General features: G+C 54.3%; 3 protein-coding genes across 5 annotated transcripts in view; 2 read left to right on the forward strand and 1 right to left on the reverse strand.

Annotated features, from left to right (window-relative positions):
• The window catches only part of psmb12 (proteasome 20S subunit beta 12), an 88981-nt gene extending 77142 nt beyond the window's left edge, over positions 1-11839 (forward strand). Inside the window, exons 2-7 of one of the 2 annotated variants that reach the window (XM_069199020.1) lie at positions 8569-8643; positions 9833-9903; positions 10506-10637; positions 10910-11039; positions 11310-11454; positions 11565-11839. In XM_069199020.1, the coding sequence (XP_069055121.1) occupies positions 8611-8643; positions 9833-9903; positions 10506-10637; positions 10910-11039; positions 11310-11454; positions 11565-11692 (639 nt within the window). In that variant the 5' untranslated portion in view covers positions 8569-8610 and the 3' untranslated portion in view covers positions 11693-11839. Of the gene's footprint in view, positions 1-8509; positions 8644-9832; positions 9904-10505; positions 10638-10909; positions 11040-11309; positions 11455-11564 lie in introns of those variants that run through there. The other variant, XM_069199019.1, reaches the window with a different exon arrangement.
• On the reverse strand, positions 162-8292 carry psmb13a (proteasome 20S subunit beta 13a). The gene is made up of 8 exons (XM_069199012.1): positions 8130-8292; positions 3771-3864; positions 3597-3694; positions 3365-3505; positions 2421-2536; positions 2029-2087; positions 1537-1688; positions 162-517 (listed from the first exon to the last, which is right to left on the reverse strand). Exons 1-8 carry the CDS (start codon positions 8189-8191, stop codon positions 406-408), a joined length of 834 nt encoding a protein of 277 aa, XP_069055113.1. The 5' UTR covers positions 8192-8292; the 3' UTR covers positions 162-405.
• A 904-nt stretch (positions 11840-12743) lies between the features above and the next one.
• psmb9a (proteasome 20S subunit beta 9a) lies at positions 12744-17917 on the forward strand. 2 transcript variants are annotated; one of them, XM_069199010.1, is made up of 8 exons: positions 12744-12842; positions 13045-13321; positions 13975-14042; positions 14261-14392; positions 15413-15542; positions 16686-16827; positions 17141-17171; positions 17299-17632. In XM_069199010.1, the coding sequence occupies exons 2-8, from the start codon at positions 13274-13276 to the stop codon at positions 17615-17617; spliced, it is 870 nt and encodes a 289-aa protein (XP_069055111.1). In that variant the 5' UTR covers positions 12744-12842; positions 13045-13273; the 3' UTR covers positions 17618-17632. The 2 variants fall into 2 exon arrangements, with proteins under 2 accessions (XP_069055111.1, XP_069055112.1); XM_069199011.1 differs by lacking the exons at positions 17141-17171; positions 17299-17632 and adding an exon at positions 17709-17917 and having other exon boundaries at positions 12752-12842.
• The last annotated feature ends 3429 nt before the right edge of the window (positions 17918-21346 follow it).

The raw sequence follows: 21346 nt of genomic DNA on the forward strand, positions 1-21346 counted from the left end.
TGACTCCACACACAGAGTAACGCATCAGACACAGTGATTCCACACACAGAGTAACACAGTAATACTACACACAGAGTAACACAGTCAGACACAGTGACTCCACACACAGAGTAACGCAGTCAGGCACAGTGACTCTACACACAGAGTAACACAGCTGGGGGTAGTTCAGAACTGAGTCTTTATTAACCAGGAATCACAGGTATACAGTAAACAGTGGTTCATTCTGAAGACACACAAATACAACAGTGTCGCCCTGCTCTGCTCACAGACACACCCCAGGGCTGTTTCACACACACGTCTGGAGAGTGACTGTGTAACCTGTTCTGTTGTGTCGCTGTGGAAGTCCCGTGCTGTTGTGCGATTGTGACACTGTTCTGCTGCTGTGTTGCTGGGTTGTCGTGTTGCTCAGTGTGTGTCCATGAGCTGCACTGTCTCCTGGACCAGCTCCATCTCCAGAGGAGAAACTGTCTCACGGAGAACCGGAGTCGTCCCAGGACAGTACTTATACTTCCTCTGTCTGAGAGAGAGAGACGGGTTAATACACTCCAGTACACTGACACTGCACTGAGAGAGAGAGGGGTTCATACACACACACTGACTGGACACTCCAGTACATGAACACTGCACTGAGAGAGAGAGGGGTTCACACAGACACACTGACTGGACACTCCAGTACATGAACACTGCACTGAGAGAGAGAGGGGTTCATACACACACACTGACTGGACACTCCAGTACATGAACACTGCACTGAGAGAGAGAGGGGTTCATACAGACACACTGACTGGACACTCCAGTACATTAACACTCACTGAGAGAGAGAGGGGTTCATACAGACACACTGACTGGACACTCCAGTACATGAACACTGCACTGAGAGAGAGAGGGGTTCACACAGACACACTGACTGGACACTCCAGTACATGAACACTGCACTGAGAGAGAGAGGGGTTCATACACACACCCTGACTGGACACTCCAGTACATGAACACTGCACTGAGAGAGAGAGGGGTTCATACAGACACACTGACTGGACACTCCAGTACATGAACACTGCACTGAGAGAGAGAGGGGTTCATACACACACACTGACTGGACACTCCAGTACATGAACACTGCACTGAGAGAGAGAGGGGTTCATACAGACACACTGACTGGACACTCCAGTACATGAACACTGCACTGAGAGAGAGAGGGGTTCATACACACACACTGACTGGACACTCCAGTACATGAACACTGCACTGAGAGAGAGAGGGGTTCATACACACACACTGACTGGACACTCCAGTACATGAACACTGCACTGAGAGAGAGAGGGGTTCATACAGACACACTGACTGGACACTCCAGTACATGAACACTGCACTGAGAGAGAGAGGGGTTCATACACACACACTGACTGGACACTCCAGTACATGAACACTGCACTGAGAGAGAGAGGGGTTCACACAGACACACTGAGAGAGAGAGGGGTTCACACAGACACACTGAGAGAGAGAGGGGTTCATACAGACACTGCTCTGAGCCAGTACCTGGTGTCCTTGTACTGGGACTCCTCGTAGGGCCGCAGGTACTCCACTCCTGCCCGGGTGATGACACACAGGTCGATGTTGCTGCCCGAGCCCAGGTCACTCATGACCCCTGCGTGGACGGCGTCTCTGACCAGGCGCTTGGCATCGTCCAGCTGCAGAGAGCAGCAGTCTTACTGACGGCCGACACGTCTGACCTCCATCTGCATCTGATCTCACTGGGCTGTACTGGGCTGTACTGGGTTTTTACCCTGATCTCACTGGGCTGTTCTGCGCTGTACATTGTTTTTACCCTGATTTCTCCGGGCTGTACTGTGTTTTTACCCTGATCTCACTGGGCTCTACTGCACTGTACTGTGTTTTTACCCTGCTCTCACTGGGCTTTACTGCGCTGGACTGTGTTTTTACTCTGATCTCACTGAGCTGGACTGTGTTTTTACCCTGCTCTCACTGGGCTGGACTGTAGGCTGGGGGTGGACTCGTCCTCAAACTCACCTCCATGTCGGTCCTGAAGCCGTCCTCCAGCACCCCCATCGCGGGCAGGTCCCCCGAGCCTGTGGACAGCACCGAGCGGTCAGTCGGCCTGGGGCGGTCAGTCAGTCAGTCAGTCAGGAGCGGTCAGTCAGTCTGGGGCAGGCAGTCAGTCAGTCAGTCAGTCAGTCAGTCAGGAGCGGTCAGTCAGTCTGGGGTGGTCAGTCAGTCAGACTGGGGCGGTCAGTCAGTCGGTCAGGAGTGGTCAGTCTATCAGAAGCGGTCAGTTCTCCCTGTCACCCTCTGGGCCTCGTTCATCACTGCAGCACAGCTGAGTCCGAGTCAGGAGGAGTCCTGCAGGTACGCACACACACACACACACGCACGCACACAGAGCCGGCTGACCGGATGCTCACCCATGGCCTTGAAGGGCATGTTGTCGACACTCCCGTACGGCCCCACTGTGTACAGGTGAGCTCCAGTGACGTCCACTCCGCCCAGCAGCAGGTACGCCCCGATCTGACCGCGGTACCTGGACACACAGACACACCCTGACTCAGATCGTCCACCCTGAGTCACCCTGGGCTTCACACACACACACACACTGACCTGAAGAGCATGTCCTGCAGGATGCTGGTGGCCATGACCACCCTGGGGTTCACACACACACACACACACTGACCTGAAGAGCATGTCCTGCAGGATGCTGGTGGCCATGACCACCCTGGGGTTCACACACACACACACACACACACTGACCTGAAGAGCATGTCCTGCAGGATGCTGGTGGCCATGACCACCCTGGGGTTCACACACACACACACACACACACACTGACCTGAAGAGCATGTCCTGCAGGATGCTGGTGGCCATGACGACCCTGGGCTTCACACACACACACTCACACACACACACACACTGACCTGAAGAGCATGTCCTGCAGGATGCTGGTGGCCATGACGACTCTGGGCTTCACACACACACACACTCACACACACACACACACACACTGACCTGAAGAGCATGTCCTGCAGGATGCTGGTGGCCATGACCACCCTGGGGTTCACACACACACACACACACACACACTGACCTGAAGAGCATGTCCTGCAGGATGCTGGTGGCCATGACCACCCTGGGGTTCACACACACACACACACACATGAACACACACACAAACACACACACACACACACTGACCTGAAGAGCATGTCCTGCAGGATGCTGGTGGCCATGACCACCCTGGGGTTCACACACACACACACACACACACACTGACCTGAAGAGCATGTCCTGCAGGATGCTGGTGGCCATGACGACCCTGGGGTTCACACACACACACACACACACACACACTGACCTGAAGAGCATGTCCTGCAGGATGCTGGTGGCCATGACGACCCTGGGGTTGCGCCCGCTGTTCAGGGAGAAGATGGACAGGTTGGAGGACAGCAGCTCGGTGGTCTTCTCGGTGTCTGCCGCCGTCCCGGCGCCGCAGCAGCTGGACACAGACAGGGGGGGGGACCCGTTAGTCCGGACCGGACCGGACCCCCGCCTCGCGGCCCGGCGTCGCCGTGGTGACAGGTACTCACTAGATGTTGGGCGCGATGTAGTGGATCTTGGAACAGACCTTATCAGCAACGACGTCACTGGAGGTGGCCCTGGTGTCGGCGCCCAGCACAACGCCATCCTGAGAGACACAGGGACGTCAATACACACACACCTGACACCGGGGTACCCAGAGACACGGGGCTATGCAGCTGTACCTTGAACACCAGGCCTGCTATAGTGGTTCCAGTCTTCATGGGTGTGGGGCGCCTCGACCTGACACCCCCCAGGGCCTGCTCGAAAGCCACATTTCTGGAAAACAGGGAAAAAGATGATATTCCTACAGCTCTGTGCACACAGATACAGTAAAGTCACGCTGTGTGGATACTGTTACAGGTGTCACTGCTGTAACAGAACTGTCACTGTAATGATATTATTCCTACAGCTCTGTGCACACAGATACAGTAAAGTCACGCTGTGTGGATACTGTTACAGGTGTCACTGCTGTAACAGAACTGTCACTGTAATGATATTATTCCTACAGCTCTGCGCACACAGATACAGTAAAGTCACACTGTGTGGATACTGTTACAGGTGTCACTGCTGTAACAGAACTGTCACTGTAATGATATTATTCCTACAGCTCTGTGCACACAGATACAGTAAAGTCACGCTGTGTGGATACTGTTACAGGTGTCACTGCTGTAACAGAACTGTCACTGTAATGATATTATTCCTACAGCTCTGTGCACACAGATACAGTAAAGTCACACTGTGTGGATACTGTTACAGGTGTCACTGTAATGATATTATTCCTACAGCTCTGTGCACACAGATACAGTAAAGTCACGCTGTGTGGATACTGTTACAGGTGTCACTGCTGTAACAGAACTGTCACTGTAATGATATTATTCCTACAGCTCTGTGCACACAGATACAGTAAAGTCACACTGTGTGGATACTGTTACAGGTGTCACTGTAATGATATTATTCCTACAGCTCTGTGCACACAGATACAGTAAAGTCACGCTGTGTGGATACTGTTACAGGTGTCACTGCTGTAACAGAACTGTCACTGTAATGATATTATTCCTACAGCTCTGTGCACACAGATACAGTAAAGTCACACTGTGTGGATACTGTTACAGGTGTCACTGCAGTAACAGAACTGTCACTGTAATGATATTATTCCTACAGCTCTGTGCACACAGATACAGTAAAGTCACGCTGTGTGGATACTGTTACAGGTGTCACTGCTGTAACAGAACTGTCACTGTAATGATATTATTCCTACAGCTCTGTGCACACAGATACAGTAAAGTCACGCTGTGTGGATACTGTTACAGGTGTCACTGCTGTAACAGAACTGTCACTGTAATGATATTATTCCTACAGCTCTGTGCACACAGATACAGTAAAGTCACGCTGTGTGGATACTGTTACAGGTGTCACTGCTGTAACAGAACTGTCACTGTAATGATATTATTCCTACAGCTCTGCGCACACAGATACAGTAAAGTCACACTGTGTGGATACTGTTACAGGTGTCACTGCTGTAACAGAACTGTCACTGTAATGATATTATTCCTACAGCTCTGCGCACACAGATACAGTAAAGTCACGCTGTGTGGATACTGTTACAGGTGTCACTGCAGTAACAGAACTGTCACTGTAATGATATTATTCCTACAGCTCTGTGCACACAGATACAGTAAAGTCACGCTGTGTGGATACTGTTACAGGTGTCACTGTAATGATATTATTCCTACAGCTCTGTGCACACAGATACAGTTAAGTCACACTGTGGATACTGTTACAGGTGTCACTGCTGTAACAGAACTGTCACTGTAATGATATTATTCCTACAGCTCTGTGCACACAGGTACAGTAAAGTCACACTGTGTGGATACTGTTACAGGTGTCACTGCAGTAACAGAACTGTCACTGTCATTAAATTATTTCTAATAGTCTTATTTCTGAGTAAGAACACTTACAGAAGAATAGGCTGGTGTTTCTGAGTGTGTGAGGATACTCACAGCAGTAATAATGTGTTATTTGTGTGTCAGAGTACTGAGGAACGGCCTCTTCTTTCAGAACACTTACAGAAGAACAGGCTGGTGTTTCTGAGTGTGTGAGGATACTCACAGCAGTAATAATGTGTTATTTGTGTGTCAGAGTACTGAGGAACGGCCTCTTCTTTCAGAACACTTACAGAAGGACAGGCTGGTGTTTCTGAGTGTGTGAGGATACTCACAGCAGGAATAATGTGTTATTTGTGTGTCAGAGTACTGAGGAACGGCCTCTTCTTTCAGAACACTTACAGAAGAACAGGCTGGTGTTTCTGAGTGTGTGAGGATACTCACACCAGTAATAATGTGTTATTTGTGTGTCAGAGTACTGAGGAACGGCCTCTTCTTTCAGAACACTTACAGAAGAACAGGCTGGTGTTTCTGAGTGTGTGAGGATACTCACAGCAGTAGTAATGTGTTATTTGTGTGTCAGAGTACTGAGGAACGGCCTCTTCTTTCAGAACACTTACAGAAGGACAGGCTGGTGTTTCTGAGTGTGTGAGGATACTCACACCAGTAATAATGTGTTATTTGTGTGTCAGAGGACTGAGGAACGGCCTCTTCTTTCAGAACACTTACAGAAGGACAGGCTGGTGTTTCTGAGTGTGTGAGGATACTCACAGCAGTAGTAATGTGTTATTTGTGTGTCAGAGGACTGAGGAACGGCCTCTTCTTTCAGAACACTTACAGAAGGACAGGCTGGTGTTTCTGAGTGTGTGAGGATACTCACAGCAGTAATAATGTGTTATTTGTGTGTCAGAGTACTGAGGAACGGCCTCTTCTTTCAGAACACTTACAGAAGGACAGGCTGGTGTTTCTGAGTGTGTGAGGATACTCACAGCAGTAATAATGTGTTATTTGTGTGTCAGAGGACTGAGGAACGGCCTCTTCTTTCAGAACACTTACAGAAGAACAGGCTGGTGTTTCTGAGTGTGTGAGGATACTCACAGCAGTAATAATGTGTTATTTGTGTGTCAGAGGACTGAGGAACGGCCTCTTCTTTCAGAACACTTACAGAAGAACAGGCTGGTGTTTCTGAGTGTGTGAGGATACTCACAGCAGTAATAATGTGTTATTTGTGTGTCAGAGTACTGAGGAACGGCCTCTTCTTTCAGAACACTTACAGAAGAACAGGCTGGTGTTTCTGAGTGTGTGAGGATACTCACAGCAGTAATAATGTGTTATTTGTGTGTCAGAGGACTGAGGAACGGCCTCTTCTTTCAGAACACTTACAGAAGAACAGGCTGGTGTTTCTGAGTGTGTGAGGATACTCACAGCAGTAATAATGTGTTATTTGTGTGTCAGAGTACTGAGGAACGGCCTCTTCTTTCAGAACACTTACAGAAGAACAGGCTGGTGTTTCTGAGTGTGTGAGGATACTCACACCAGTAATAATGTGTTATTTGTGTGTCAGAGTACTGAGGAACGGCCTCTTCTTTCAGAACACTTACAGAAGGACAGGCTGGTGTTTCTGAGTGTGTGAGGATACTCACAGCAGTAATAATGTGTTATTTGTGTGTCAGAGGACTGAGGAACGGCCTCTTCTTTCAGAACACTTACAGAAGAACAGGCTGGTGTTTCTGAGTGTGTGAGGATACTCACAGCAGTAATAATGTGTTATTTGTGTGTCAGAGTACTGAGGAACGGCCTCTTCTTTCAGAACACTTACAGAAGGACAGGCTGGTGTTTCTGAGTGTGTGAGGATACTCACAGCAGTAATAATGTGTTAATTCAGAGTAAGTCAGAGTACTGTCAGAAGAATGATGCGAGTCAGTGAGAATACTTACTACAGTAATAATGATAACCAGCTCTTTCCCAGATCCGGACATCAACACTCTCTCACTCTCTCACTCTCTCCCAGTCTCGATCACTGTCTCACTCTCTTTCTCTCTCACTCTGTCAATGTCTCACTCTCTCACTGTCTCCCAGTCTCTCTCCCTGTATCACTCTCTGTCTCTCCCAGTCTCGATCACTCTCTCAGTCTCTGTCTCTCTCACTGTCTCTCTCAGTCTCTGTCTCTCTCACTGTCTCACTCTCTTTCTCTCTCACTCTGTCAATGTCTCACTCTCTCACTGTCTCACTGTCTCTCCCAGTCTCGATCACTCACTCACTCTCTGTCTCTCTCTCCCAGTCTCTCTCACTGTCTCACTCAGTCTCTGTCACTCTCTCCCTGTCTCACTCTCTGTCTCTCTCCCAGTGTCTCACTCTCTCACTGTCTCACTCTCTGTCTCTCCCAGTCTCGATCACTCTCTCACTCTCTGTCTCTCTCCCTGTCTCACTCAGTCTCTGTCTCTGTCACTCTCTCCCTGTCTCACTCTCTGTCTCTCTCCCAGTCTCTGTCTCTGTCACTCTCTCCCTGTCTCACTCTCTGTCTCTCTCACTGTCTCACTCTCTCAGTCTCGGGGTTCCTGCGCTCGTCCCCGATCCTCACTTTCACTTTCAGGAGTATCGCCCGGGCGCGCTCGGGGTGACCCCGGGGGGAGAGAGGGGGGTCGCGCCGGTCCTCACCTGCCGGAGTTCTGGAAGCTGAACCCGCTCGCGGGCGCCTCGAGCACGAAGGGCGAAGCCATGGTCCGGTCGCGAGCGCTGGGTTGCCGGAGAGCGAGACGGGCCGGTCACGTGTCCCCGCAGACCCCGCCCGCGCGCGCGCAGGTTATTGCCCGCTGTGAAACACCGGAAGATCGTTTCCGTTTTTATTATTAATAAAAGGTTCAAGTTCAGGTTCGGCTACTTGCGCAGGTTTTGTAAACGGTGACCTATTGCAAGAAAGAAAAATCACCGTCTCGGTAAATAATATCTGCTTTAAATATATTTTTAAATGCGAAAGTGAGTTAATTCCGCTCAGCTTTCGGTTTCGGGAGAGCCGGGGGTGGGGTGCAGTTCCGCCGCCAGCCGCCGGGCGCCGCTGTTTCCCCGCTGGCCGGCAGCGCAGACACCCCGACTCTCCGCACCCAGCACCCAGCACTGCTCGGCTCGGCTCGGCTCGGCGATGGACGACAGGGTCAAGGGCGTCAGCACCGGGGTAAGAGCGAGCGAGGGAGACCCCTGCAGTCGGGGGGAGGCGGGCCGGGGCAGGGGGAGGGGAGGCGGCGCGGAGCTCGGCGGACGGGTCCGGCTCCGGCTCCCTCAGAACCGGCCCGGAGTTTGGGCTCTTGAGTGCTCCCCCGGGTCGAGCCGGGCCGGACCGGGCCCGACCGGACTCTCCGCGCCTCAGCCGGGCGATTTGAGATGGCGGCCGGGCCGGGAGAGCGGGCCCGGTCTCTGTCGGAGGAGCAAGAGTTTACTTTCACTTTCTGTCCGGCGGGGGAGTCGCGGAACAACGTGGCTTGGCGGGGTACCCGGGTCTGATCTGGGGTCCCCCCTGGGCTGTGGCCCTGGTCACTCTGGTCTGGGGTCCCCCCTGGGCTGGGACACTGGACTCTGGCCTCAGTGGTCTCTGGTCACTCTGGTCTGGGGTCAGTGCTGGGCTGTGACCCTGGTCTGCTGGCCTCAGTGGTCTCTGGTCACTCTGGTCTGGGGTCAGTGCTGGGCTGTGGCCCTGGTCTGCTGGCCTCAGTGGTCTCTGGTCACTCTGGTCTGGGCTCAGTGCTGGGCTGTGACCCTGGTCTGCTGGCCTCAGTGGTCTCTGGTCACTCTGGTCTGGGGTCAGTGCTGGGCTGTGACACTGGACTGCTGGCCTCAGTGGTCTCTGGTCACTCTGGTCTGGGGTCAGTGCTGGGCTGTGACACTGGACTGCTGGCCTCAGTGGTCTCTGGTCACTCTGGTCTGGGGTCCCCCCTGGGCTGGGACACTGGACTGCTGGCCTCAGTGGTCTCTGGTCACTCTGGTCTGGGCTCAGTGCTGGGCTGTGACCCTGGTCTGCTGACCTCAGTGGTCTCTGGTCACTCTGGTCTGGGGTCAGTGCTGGGCTGTGACACTGGACTGCTGGCCTCAGTGGTCTCTGGTCACTCTGGTCTGGGGTCAGTGCTGGGCTGTGACCCTGGTCTGCTGGCCTCAGTGGTCTCTGGTCACTCTGGTCTGGTCTGGGGTCAGTGCTGGGCAGCTCCTGCGGACAGGGGTCAGCAGACCAGGGTCAGCCCAGAGTCCAGCCCTTGCTGTTACACTAGAAAGGGCTCAGGGGTGGACAGAGGGGAGGCAGAGTCCAGCACAGGGTCTCCAGCTCGTCTCTGGACTGACCGCTGACCGCACTGACCGCTGCCCCTGTTTTCCAGACCACCATCCTGGCGGTGAAGTTCAACGGGGGAGTACTGATCGGCTCCGATTCGCGGGCGTCTATCGGCGGGTGAGAGGTCGCTGTGTGTTCACACTGTGCCTGTATCAGTCCGGAGTCACTCCTCTCTCTCTCTCTGTGTGTGTGTGTGCGCTCCAGCTCCTGTGTCAGTAACAGGGTGTTCACACTGTGCCTGTGTCAGTCCGGAGTCACTCCTCTCTCTCTCTCTCTCTCTCTCTGTGTGTGTGTGTGCGCTCCAGCTCCTGTGTCAGTAACAGGGTGTTCACACTGTGCCTGTGTCAGTCCAGAGTCACTCCTCTCTCAACTCAATTGAACTCAAGGTGCTTTATTAGCATGACCGATGGGTACAATCAGTGTTGCCAAAGCAAATAAAAATAATAATATTAACATGGAACAAAATGTAAAATAGAAGTAAAATAAAATCTACAGACATGTTACAGACATTTACAACAAAGACATCTCATAAAATATTGACATATACTGTAGACAGAAGGAGCATTATTGGGAGACAGACTCACTGTTCCTCAGGCTGTGACAGGAGATCACACACTGGTCTGCCACTTCAGCTGAGTTCCCTCCTCCCTCTCCCAGTAGGATCGGGACCCGTTGGGATTCTGGCAGGTGTGGAAACTCTCTCTCTCTCTGTGTTCCAGCTCCTATGTTTCCTCCAAGATGATTAACAAGCTGATCCAGGTTCATGATCGGATCTTCTGCTGCATCTCCGGCTCCCTGGCTGATGCCCAGGCCATCACGCGGGCTGCCAAGTTCCAGATCTCCTTCCACAGGTACCCTCCTCTCCCTCCTCCCTCCTCTCCTGTCTCTCCGGGGTGTTGTGTCTTGTCAGTGAGATGAGTGTAGCTGAAACTGAATCAGGCACATGATACAACAGAATAACTCTCCTCTCTCTCCTCTCTCCCCTCTCTCTCCTTCCCCTCTCCTCCCTCCCCTCTCTCTCCCCTCTTTTCTCTCTCTCCTCTCCCTCTCTCTCTCCCCTCTTTCCTTTCTCTCCTCTCCCTCTCTCCTCCCTCTCTGCGGCTGTACCCTTGGGGTACCCCAGTGTCCAGATGGGGGAGCCCCCCCTGGTCAAGGCTGCAGCCTCAGTCATGAGGGAGCTGTGCTACAAGAACAAGGAGGACCTGCAGGCCGGCTTCATCACTGCTGGCTGGGACAGGAGGAAGGGCCCGCAGGTGTGCCTCCCGTCTCCGGCCGCTCTCGCTGGGCGACGGCTGTGCCTCCCGTCTCCGGCCACTCTCGCTGGGCGACGGCTGCTCAGTGTGTCTCCTCTCTCTCAGGGGGGCTCAGTGTGTCTCCTCTCTCAGGGTCCTCAGTGTGTCTCCTCTCTCTCAGGGTCCTCAGTGTGTCTCCTCTCTCTCAGGTGTACTCGGTCTCTCTGGGCGGGATGCTGCTCAGTGTGTCTCCTCTCTCTCAGGGTGCTCAGTGTGTCTCCTCTCTCTCAGGTGTACTCGGTCTCTCTGGGCGGGATGCTGCTCAGTCAGCCCTTCACCATCGGGGGCTCAGGCAGCACCTACATCTACGGCTACGTTGACTCCAAATTCAGACCCGACATGACGAAGGACGAGTGCGTCACCTTTGCCACTAACGGTAGGGCCCGGTTTCTCTGTGATCGTATGGATTTCCCTTCGGGCAGCGGACAGGAGCTGCCTGTGACCTCTGACCTCTGACCTGTGACCTGTCTCCTGTCTCCTGTCCAGCTCTGGCCCTGGCGATGGGCAGGGATAACGTCAGCGGGGGTGTGGTTCACCTGGCTGTGATCACGGAGAAGGGGGTGGAGCACATCGTCGTCCCGGGAGACAAGCTGCCCACATTCCACGACGAGTAGGCGGGCCGGCGCCCCCACCCCCCCCTGCCCGTCGGACCGCCCGGATCTCCGAGACCCGGACAGCCTGCTGGGCCGGTGTTGTAGATGCTGTGTGTGTGTGTGTCTGTGCGTCCGGTCACTGTCAATAAAGGGAATATTGAAGCTGAAGTCCACTGTGTCCCTGTGTCCAGCCTGCTGCACCACACCGCCGCACACACTGACCGCGACGCAGCTGTACACAGAGGGGGGTGGGGGCTGGGAACAGGCTGGATGAGCTCCTCCAGTCAGGACAGGAGGCTCTTCTGTACACAGAGGGGGGTGGGGGTGGGGAACAAGCTGCCCAGCCCTGTGGTTGAAGCCGATACCCTGGCTTCTCTCCAGACACAGCTGGGTGAGCTCCTCCAGTCAGGGCAGGAGGCTCTTCTGTACACAGAGGGGGGTGGGGGTGGGGAACAGGCTGCCCAGCCCTGTGGTTGAAGCCGATACCCTGGCTTCTCTCCAGACACAGCTGGGTGAGCTCCTCCAGTCAGGACAGGAGGCTCTACTGTACACAGAGGGGGGTGGGGGTGGGGAACAGGCTGCCCAGCCCTGTGGTTGAACCCGATACCCTGGCTTCTCTCCAGACACAGCTGGGTGAGCTCCTCCAGTCAGGACAGGAGGCTCTTCTGTACACAGAGGGGGGTGGGGGTGTGGAACCAGCTGCCCAGCCCTGTGGTTGAAGCCGATACCCTGGCTTCTCTCCACACACAGCTGGACGAGCTCCTCGGATCAATTAACTCCCAGCTGCCAAACAGCCCAGATGCCTCCTGTCGTTAGTGACCTGTCTCCAGGGCAGGCCAGCTTGCTGCAGACACCCACAGCCCTTTGTGTAAAGACGTGCCTTGTATCAGAGCACTCTCAGGCTCTCTGGGCTCTGAAGCTCCACGGTAAGAAAGTTCATGGAAAGAGAGAGGGAGAAGGGCGAAGCTGTGTGCCCCGGTGTGTCCCCGCTGTATTTCAATTTAACCTCAGTTTACACTCTCTGACGCGCTCATTCTGCGCCACCGCCCGGCCGTCGCGCCGGTGACGCGGTTTGAAGGCGACGAAGCTCTTGAATTGCTCCCGCGGATTTTTCCTGAGCCCGCGGACCCAAACACGGCGCTTTAGTGATGGCGGCTCCCGTGGGTGTGAGGTGGGTTGCGTGGACTGCGAGTCTGGGGGCGACTCCGGTGGGCAGCGAGAGATATAACGTGTGTAATATATCTATTTAAAAGTATCACCCTCCCCCCACCATAGGAAACAAGAGGGGTTTTAATGGAATTGAATTTTGTTGTTGTCGTCGTCTCATTGGCGGAATCGGCCCTGCCCTCTCTGTCTCCCTCTCGTGTTCACAGACACGCAAGAGGAGCCGCTGACTTCACTTTCACTTTCACTCCGGAGAGGAGCCGCGCCGCTCAGTCCCGTCCCGTCCCGTCCCGTCCGCTCGACAGGAGCTGCGCGTCCCGCCCAGGTGTTAGGTGACCGCTTGGCGTGGCGTGGCGTGTCCGCGTCGGACCCAGGAAGCGCCTGACCTATAAAAGCAGGAGCCCTTCTCCCACTCGTACCCACGGCCGTCAGGAGAGCATGGAGGGCGCGGCGCCCGGCTGGCAGTCGGGGGAGGTGAAGACAGGGGTGAGTCCGGGACACGGGCGTGGGCGAGACGGGGGTGAGGGTGAGGATGGTGAAGATGAAGTGTGTGTGTGTGTGTGAGCACCTGTGCGTGTCGAACCGTGACGCGAACCCGGGACCAGGCGCCTGCCTCGGCCTGCTCTCCGGCAGGGGGCTCCACGCCGCGACACGCGTGTTAGCGGGGCCCCGTGGGGGTGGGTGACGGGGCTTCTCCTGGTGCCCCCCCCCAGAGCTCAGGAGCTGTACTCCCCAGGTGTGTGTGAGTGTGAAGATGAGTGTGAGTGAAGATTAGTGTGTGTGTGTGTGAAGATATCCAGTCCACAGTGTGTGTGCGAGAGTGAGTGAAGATTAGTGTGTGTGTGAGAGTGAAGGTGTGTGTGTGTGAAGATTAGTGTGTGTGTGTGTGTGAAGATATTCAGTCCACAGTGTGTGTGTGTGTGTGAGAGTGTGAGTGAAGATTAGTGTGTGTGTGTGAAGGTGTGTGTGAGTGTGAGTGAAGATTAGTGTGTGTGTGTGTGAAGGTGTGTGTGAGTGTGAGTGAAGATTAGTGTGTGTGTGTGTTAAGATATCCAGTCCACAGTGTGTGTGAAGGTGTGTGTGAGTGAAGATTAGTGTGTGTGTTTGAGACGATGTGTAATGGTCGGTTCTTTTTCTAGACGACCATCATCGCTATCGAGTTTGATGGAGGGGTCGTCCTGGGGTCAGACTCTCGTGTGTCCGCAGGGTGAGTCTCCTTTACTGTCCACACACACACACACAGCCCGGTCAGCTCTGTTGCTGTCCACACACACACACAGAGACCGGAAAGCTCTGTTACTGTCCACACACACACACACACAGCCCGGTCAGCTCTGTTACTGTCCACACACACACACACACACAGCCCGGTCAGCTCTGTTGCTGTCCACACACACTCAGAGCTGTGCCCTGCGTGTCTCTCAGGGAGACAGTGGTGAACAGGGTGATGAACAAGCTGTCTCCACTGCACGACAAGATCTACTGCGCTCTGTCCGGCTCTGCGGCTGACGCCCAGACCATCGCCGAGATCGTCAACTACCAGCTGGATGTCCACAGGTCAGTCACTTCCTGAGCTGGTGTCCGTACTGGACTGTCCAGTCAGTGTGTGTGTATGAACCCCTCTCTCTCTCAGTGCAGTGTTCATGTCCTGGAGTGTCCAGTCAGTGTGTCTGTATGAACCCCTCTCTCTCTCAGTGCAGTGTTCATGTCCTGGAGTGTCCAGTCAGTGTGTCTGTATGAACCCCTCTCTCTCTCAGTGCAGCGTTCATGTACTGGAGTGTCCAGTCAGTGTGTGTGTGTGAACCCCTCTCTCTCTCAGTGCAGTGTTCATGTACTGGAGTGTCCAGTCAGTGTGTCTGTATGAACCCCTCTCTCTCTCAGTGCAGTGTTCATGTACTGGTGTGTCCAGTCAGGGTGTGTGTATGAACCCCTCCCTCTCTCAGTGCAGTGTTCATGTACTGGAGTGTCCAGTCAGTGTGTGTGTATGAACCCCTCTCTCTCTCAGTGCAGTGTTCATGTACTGGAGTGTCCAGTCAGTGTGTCTGTATGAACCCCTCTCTCTCTCAGTGCAGTGTTCATGTACTGGAGTGTCCAGTCAGTGTGTGTGTATGAACCCCTCTCTCTCTCAGTGCAGTGTTCATGTACTGGAGTGTCCAGTCAGTGTGTGTGTGTGAACCCCTCTCTCTCTCAGTGCAGTGTTCATGTACTGGAGTGTCCAGTCAGTGTGTCTGTATGAACCCCTCTCTCTCAGTGCAGTGTTCATGTACTGGAGTGTCCAGTCAGTGTGTCTGTATGAACCCCTCTCTCTCTCAGTATGGAGACGGGGTTGTTGTTATTAACCCGTCTCTCTCTCTCAGTATGGAGACGGGGTTGTTGTTATTAACCCGTCTCTCTCTCTCAGTATGGAGACGGGGTTGTTGTTATTAACCCGTCTCTCTCTCTCAGTATGGAGACGGGGTTGTTGTTATTAACCCATCTCTCTCTCTCAGTATGGTGACGGGGTTGTTGTTATTAACCCGTCTCTCTCTCTCAGTATGGAGACGGGGTTGTTGTTACTAACCCGTCTCTCTCTCTCAGTATGGAGATAGGAGAGGAGCCCCTGGTCCGCGCTGCGGCCAGTCTGGTGAAGAACATCTCCTACAAGTACAAGGAGGAGCTGTCGGCTCACCTGATCGTGGCCGGCTGGGACCGCAGGGCCGGGGGGCAGGTCAGTGGGGTGGACAGCGGACAGCGGCAGAGGGAGTGGTCAGTGGACAGTGAGAGTGGACGGTGTCAGCGGGAGTGTCGGTCAGTGGGGTGGACAGCGGACAGTGATCAGTGGGAGTGGACAGTGTGAGTGTCTGTGGTCAGTGGACAGTGGGAGTGTCAGTCAGTCAGTGGACAGTGGGAGTGTCAGTCAGTGGGAGTGGTCAGTGATCAGTGGGAGTGGACAAGTGTGAGTGTCTGTGGTCAGTGGACAGTGGGAGTGTCAGTCAGTCAGTGGGAGTGGCAGTGGTCAGTGATCAGTGTGAGTGTCTGTGGTCAGTGGACAGTGGGAGTGGTCAGTGGACAGTGGGAGTGTCAGTCAGTGGGAGTGGTCAGTGGACAGTGGGAGTGTCAGTCAGTCAGTGGGAGTGGACAGTGATCAGTGGGAGTGTCTGGTCAGTGGACAGTGGACGGTGGGAGTGTCAGTCAGTCAGTGGGAGTGGCAGTGGTCAGTGATCAGTGGGAGCGGACAGTGTGAGTGTCTGTGGTCAGTGGACAGTGGGAGTGTCAGTCAGTCAGTGGGAGTGGCAGTGGTCAGTGATCAGTGGGAGTGGACAGTGGGAGTGTCTGTGGTCAGTGGACAGTGGGAGTGTCAGTCAGTCAGTGGGAGTGGCAGTGGTCAGTGATCAGTGGGAGTGGACAGTGGGAGTGTCTGTGGACAGTGGACAGTGGGAGTGTCAGTCAGTCAGTGGGAGTGGCAGTGGTCAGTGGACAGTGGGAGTGTCAGTCAGTCAGTGGGAGTGGTCAGTGGACAGTGGGAGTGTCTGTGGTCAGTGGACAGTGGACAGTGGGAGTGTCTGTGGTCAGTGGACAGTGGACAGTGGGAGTGTCAGTCAGTGGGGGTGGCAGTGGTCAGTGATCAGTGGGAGTGTCTGTGGTCAGTGGTTAGTGGTCAGTGGGAGTGTCAGTCAGTCAGTGGGAGTGTAGGTGCTCAGTGATCAGTGGGAGTGTCTGTGGTCAGTGGTCAGTGATCAGTGGGAGTGGACAGTGGGAGTGTCTGTGGTCAGTGGGAGTGTCAGTCAGTCAGTGGGAGTGGTCAGTGATCAGTGGGAGTGTCTGTGGTCAGTGGACAGTGGACAGTGGACACCGTGCCCGTCTCCCCCAGGTCTACGTGACGCTGGACGGACTGCTGGCCAGACAGCCCTTCGCCGTGGGCGGCTCTGGAAGTTTCTACGTGTACGGATTCGTGGACGCGGAGTTCCGGAGGGGGATGAGCCGAGAGGAGAGTCAGCGCTTCGTGGTCAACAGTGAGCTTCCTCCTCCTCCTCCTCACCTCGTCCCCTCGCTGTCCTTCCTCCTCCTCTTCCCCACATCATCCGCTCGCTGTCCTTCCTCCTGCTCCTCCTCCTCGCCAGCCTTCATCTTCCTCGCCTCATCCCCTCGCTGCCCTTCCTCCTGCTCCTCCTCCTCGCCAGCCTTCCTCTTCCTCGCCTGGTCCCCTCGCTGCCCTTCTTCTTCGTGTCTCTCCTCAGCGCTGTGTGTCTCTGGCAGGTGTGTTTGTGTCCTGAGTGCATCACTGTGTCAGTGTGTTGTGTTATTGTACACTCTCTCTCTCCCCAGCCCTGTCTCTGGCCAGGTGTGTCAGTGTGTGGTGTTGTGTTACCAGGGTTGTTGTTCTCTCTCCCCAGCCCTGTCTCTGGCCAGGTGTGTCAGTGTGTCAGTGTGTGGTGTTGTGTTAAGTGTTGTTGTTCTCTCTCCCCAGCCCTGTCTCTGGCCAGGTGTGTCAGTGTGTGGTGTTGTGTTAAGTGTTGTTGTTCTCTCTCCCCAGCCCTGTCTCTGGCCAGGTGTGTCAGTGTGTGGTGTTGTGTTAAGTGTTGTTGTTCTCTCTCCCCAGCCCTGTCTCTGGCCAGGTGTGTCAGTGTGTTGTGTGTCAGTGTGTGGTGTTGTGTTAAGTGTTGTTGTTCTCTCTCCCCAGCCCTGTCTCTGGCCAGGTGTGTCAGTGTGTGGTGTTGTGTTAAGTGTTGTTGTTCTCTCTCCCCAGCCCTGTCTCTGGCCAGGTGTGTCAGTGTTGTGTGTCAGTGTGTGGTGTTGTGTTAAGTGTTGTTGTTCTCTCTCCCCAGCCCTGTCTCTGGCCAGGTGTGTCAGTGTGTGGTGTTGTGTTACCAGTGTTGTTGTTCTCTCTCCCCAGCCCTGTCTCTGGCCATGGCGCGAGACGGCTCCAGTGGGGGCGTGGCCTACCTGGTCACCATCGACGCCCACGGCGCCGAGGAGCAGTGCATCCTGGGAAATGAGCTGCCCACCTTCTTCACCCAATGAGGGGGAGGGGGCGGGGACAGCGCCTGGGGCAGCGTTGTGCTTGTGTCGTGGTTGCAGAAATAAAAACGATTTTTCACAAAACTGTTTCTCTACCCACCCCCTCGCTCCCTGTGTTCGACTGCCATACCGCAGTAATCAGAGTAAAACCACAGGACACTGCGGTAAATAAGTTTAATATAAAGTGTAAAATAACGCCTTGAGCTGAGTCCCAACCTGGACCACATTCCCCAGAAGGCAGAGGGGCAGCTGGTCAGGTGACCGGGACCACGTTCCCCAGAAGGCAGAGGGGCAGCTGGTCAGGTGACCAGTGCAGAAGCAGGAAGTGGGGCTGCAGGTGTGCATGTCTGGGGTCCGAGGGAGGGAGACGAGCCCTGCAGCAGCGAGTCTGGAGACTCGGGGAGAGTTTCGTGTGGCGGCTCGGAGCGACAGACGGTTGAGGGAAAACCGGTCTGCAGCTCGTGGGCGGGCGGGAGCTTAGGAAGTGTTGTGTGTAGCTCTGCGGTGTTGTGTGGTCTTGTCTTGTGTTGGTCGGGTACGAGCTCAGGGAAACACAGGCAGAGACGATCAGAGATTGTTTTTCTCACACTGGCCAGTCAAGAAGGGCTGGGTCTCTGGTGTCACCCCTGCTGCAGCCAGCAAAGAGCAGACTCCCATCCTCCACTGCAAAACCTGGAGCGGATCAGACTGCTGCGCACTGGGAGTCTGACTGACAGCACTGTCACACCTGGAGCGGATCAGACTGCTGCGCACTGGGAGTCTGACAGCACTGTCACACCTGGAGCAGATCAGACTGCTGCGCACTGGGAGTCTGACAGCACTGTCACACCTGGAGCGGATCAGACTGCTGCGCACTGGGAGTCTGACAGCACTGTCACACCTGGAGCGGATCAGACTGCTGCGCACTGGGAGTCTGACTGACAGCACTGTCACACCTGGAGCGGATCAGACTGCTGCGCACTGGGAGTCTGACAGCACTGTCACACCTGGAGCGGATCAGACTGCTGCGCACTGGGAGTCTGACTGACAGCACTGTCACACCTGGAGCGGATCAGACTGCTGCGCACTGGGAGTCTGACAGCACTGTCACACCTGGAGCAGATCAGACTGCTGCGCACTGGGAGTCTGACAGCACTGTCACACCTGGAGCGGATCAGACTGCTGCGCACTGGGAGTCTGACAGCACTGTCACACCTGGAGCGGATCAGACTGCTGCGCACTGGGAGTCTGACAGCACTGTCACACCTGGAGCGGATCAGACTGCTGCGCACTGGGAGTCTGACTGACAGCACTGTCACACCTGGAGCGGATCAGACTGCTGCGCACTGGGAGTCTGACAGCACTGTCACACCTGGAGCGGATCAGACTGCTGCGCACTGGGAGTCTGACAGCACTGTCACACCTGGAGCGGATCAGACTGCTGCACTGTCACACCTGGAGCGGATCAGACTGCTGCGCACTGGGAGTCTGACTGACAGCACAGAGCTGGAGTAGCTCACTAATAAGGATCAGCTGTTCTGATCCCCAGGCAGCAGAGTCGCTGGCTGACCAGAAGCTGAACCCAGCAGTGTTTCAGCTCAGAGAGGACAGCAGGCCTGTCCTGTCCCCGAGTCCAGCAGATCTGGGCCTAGTTGACAACCCCAGCCCCCCTCTGCAGCTCTCAGGACAGACTCACTCACAGCCACAAGGTAAGGAAACACAGGGCTCTTTATTCACAGTGCAGCACACAAGACTCCAGAAACCACAAGACAAACCCCTAGTTCGTACCTGAGCTCTAGCTGGACGTGCAGCCAGCTTCACCAGACCTCCTCCCCCTGACACAGCTCAGCTCTGCAGCTCTTCCCTCCTGCTCTGCTCAGCACAACTGCTCTCTGTCCCCAGCAGCACCAGACTGAAGGCCTCCCCTCCTGCCTTTTAACTGTCTCCCCACCAATCGTCTTCCAGCAGTGAGGCAGGTGATTGTGGGGGGCAGACTGTTCCGCTCGGCCTTCTGGGGAATGTAGTTCAGACAAGAGCCGCTGTCTCGCCTGGACCTGCGGCCCTCTTACAGTGTGGACAGGGAGTGGTGCAGGAGAGCTGTGAGACCAGATTGTTGAGCTGTTTTGTGGTCTTTCTGACTTGAGATGAAAAGCAGAGGGGTAATGGATTAATCTTCCTGGATGGCAAGACAAATCAATGTACTTATTGATGAGTGAAGGGATTGGGGCTGTCTGGTCCTGTAGTTCAGAGGATCTGGCCACAAGCTTGTATGTCTGTGGTTGTGGGTTCAAATCTGAATGAATCAGTAGTTTTGTTTTTGAAGACAGTGTTAGTATCAGTGATAGATTGATCAGTGAAGAACTGGGAGCTGGTCGCTGTGTGTCCTGTAGTGTGAAGGTTAATGCTGTGGACTCACAAGCTGTGTGGTTGTGGGTTCAGTTCCCGATGAGAGTGAGACTTTTATTGTACTTCAATGGCAGAGAGAGAGAGAGAGAGAGAGAGAGAGAGAGAGAGAGAGAGAGAGAGAGAGAGATGCATTTGGCTTCACTCATCCACAGTAACAGGGTGATAAGTGTAGAGGTGGGGTCTGTGTTTGTGTGGCTCTGTAGTGCAGAGGTCAGGGCTGTGGGGTCAGAGCTGAGTGGTTGTGGGTTCAAGTCCTGCTGAGACCTACAGCTTGTTTTGGGTTTAATTCTTCCCCACAGTAAGAGGGTGATAAGTACAGAGAGTGGGGCTGTGTCTGTGTGGATCTATAGAGCAGAGGGCTAAGGCTCCAGACTCATAGACACCTGGTTGTGGGTTCAAGTCTGAGAGAGACCTGTTGCTTATTTAAGTTTAATTCTTCCCCACAGTAAGAGGGTGATAAGTACAGAGAGTGGGGCTGTGAGGTGTGTGTCCCTGTGGTCTGGAGGATAAAGCTGAGGACTCACAACTCTCTGGTTGTGGGTTCAAATCCCAGTAAGACCTCAGGTTTGTTTTCAGTTTCTTACCCACAGAAACAGGTTGATAAGTGAAGAGATTGATCTTGCAGTGTGTGTGGCTCTGTGGAGTGGAGCTTAAGGCTGTGGACTCACAGCTGCAGGGTTGCAGGTTCAAGTCCTGCTGAGACCTGCAGGTTGTTTTGGGTTTAATTCTTCCTCACAGTAAGAGGTTGATAAGTACAGAGAGTGGGGCTGTGTCTGTGTGGGTCTGTAGAGCAGAGGGCTAAGGCTCTAGACTCATAGACACCTGGTTGTGGGTTCAAGTCTCAGAGAGACCTGTTGCTTATTTAAGTTTAATTCTTCCCCACAGAAACAGGTTGATAAGTACAGAGACTGGGGCTGTTAGGTGTGTGTCCCTGTGGTCTGGAGGATAAAGCTGAGGACTCACAGCTCTCTGGTTGTGGGTTCAAGTACTGCTGAGACCTACAGCTTGTTTTGGGTTTAATTCTTCCCCACAGAAACAGGTTGATAAGTACAGAGACTGGGGCTGTGAGGTGTGTGTCCCTGTGGTCTGGAGAATAAAGCTGAGGACTCACAGCTCTCTGGTTGTGGG

Source organism: Lepisosteus oculatus, chromosome 14 (genome assembly GCF_040954835.1).
Source record: "Lepisosteus oculatus isolate fLepOcu1 chromosome 14, fLepOcu1.hap2, whole genome shotgun sequence".
Lineage (NCBI taxonomy): Eukaryota > Metazoa > Chordata > Actinopteri > Semionotiformes > Lepisosteidae > Lepisosteus > Lepisosteus oculatus.

Bases quoted from the DNA above. Each gene is read 5' to 3' on its own strand.
- psmb13a (XM_069199012.1), bottom strand. From the start codon at position 8,191: ATGGCTTCGCCCTTCGTGCTCGAGGCGCCCGCGAGCGGGTTCAGCTTC. The intron at 3,865-8,129 runs GTGAGGACCGGC...CCTGTTTTCCAG, and splicing joins AGCTTCCAGAACTCCGGCAG to AAATGTGGCTTTCGAGCAGG. The intron at 2,537-3,364 runs GTCAGTGTGTGT...CTGTGTGTCCAG, and splicing joins CTGCAGGACATGCTCTTCAG to GTACCGCGGTCAGATCGGGG.
- psmb9a (XM_069199010.1), top strand. From the start codon at position 13,274: ATGGAGGGCGCGGCGCCCGGCTGGCAGTCGGGGGAGGTGAAGACAGGG. The intron at 14,043-14,260 runs GTGAGTCTCCTT...CGTGTCTCTCAG, and splicing joins GACTCTCGTGTGTCCGCAGG to GGAGACAGTGGTGAACAGGG. The intron at 14,393-15,412 runs GTCAGTCACTTC...TCTCTCTCTCAG, and splicing joins TACCAGCTGGATGTCCACAG to TATGGAGATAGGAGAGGAGC.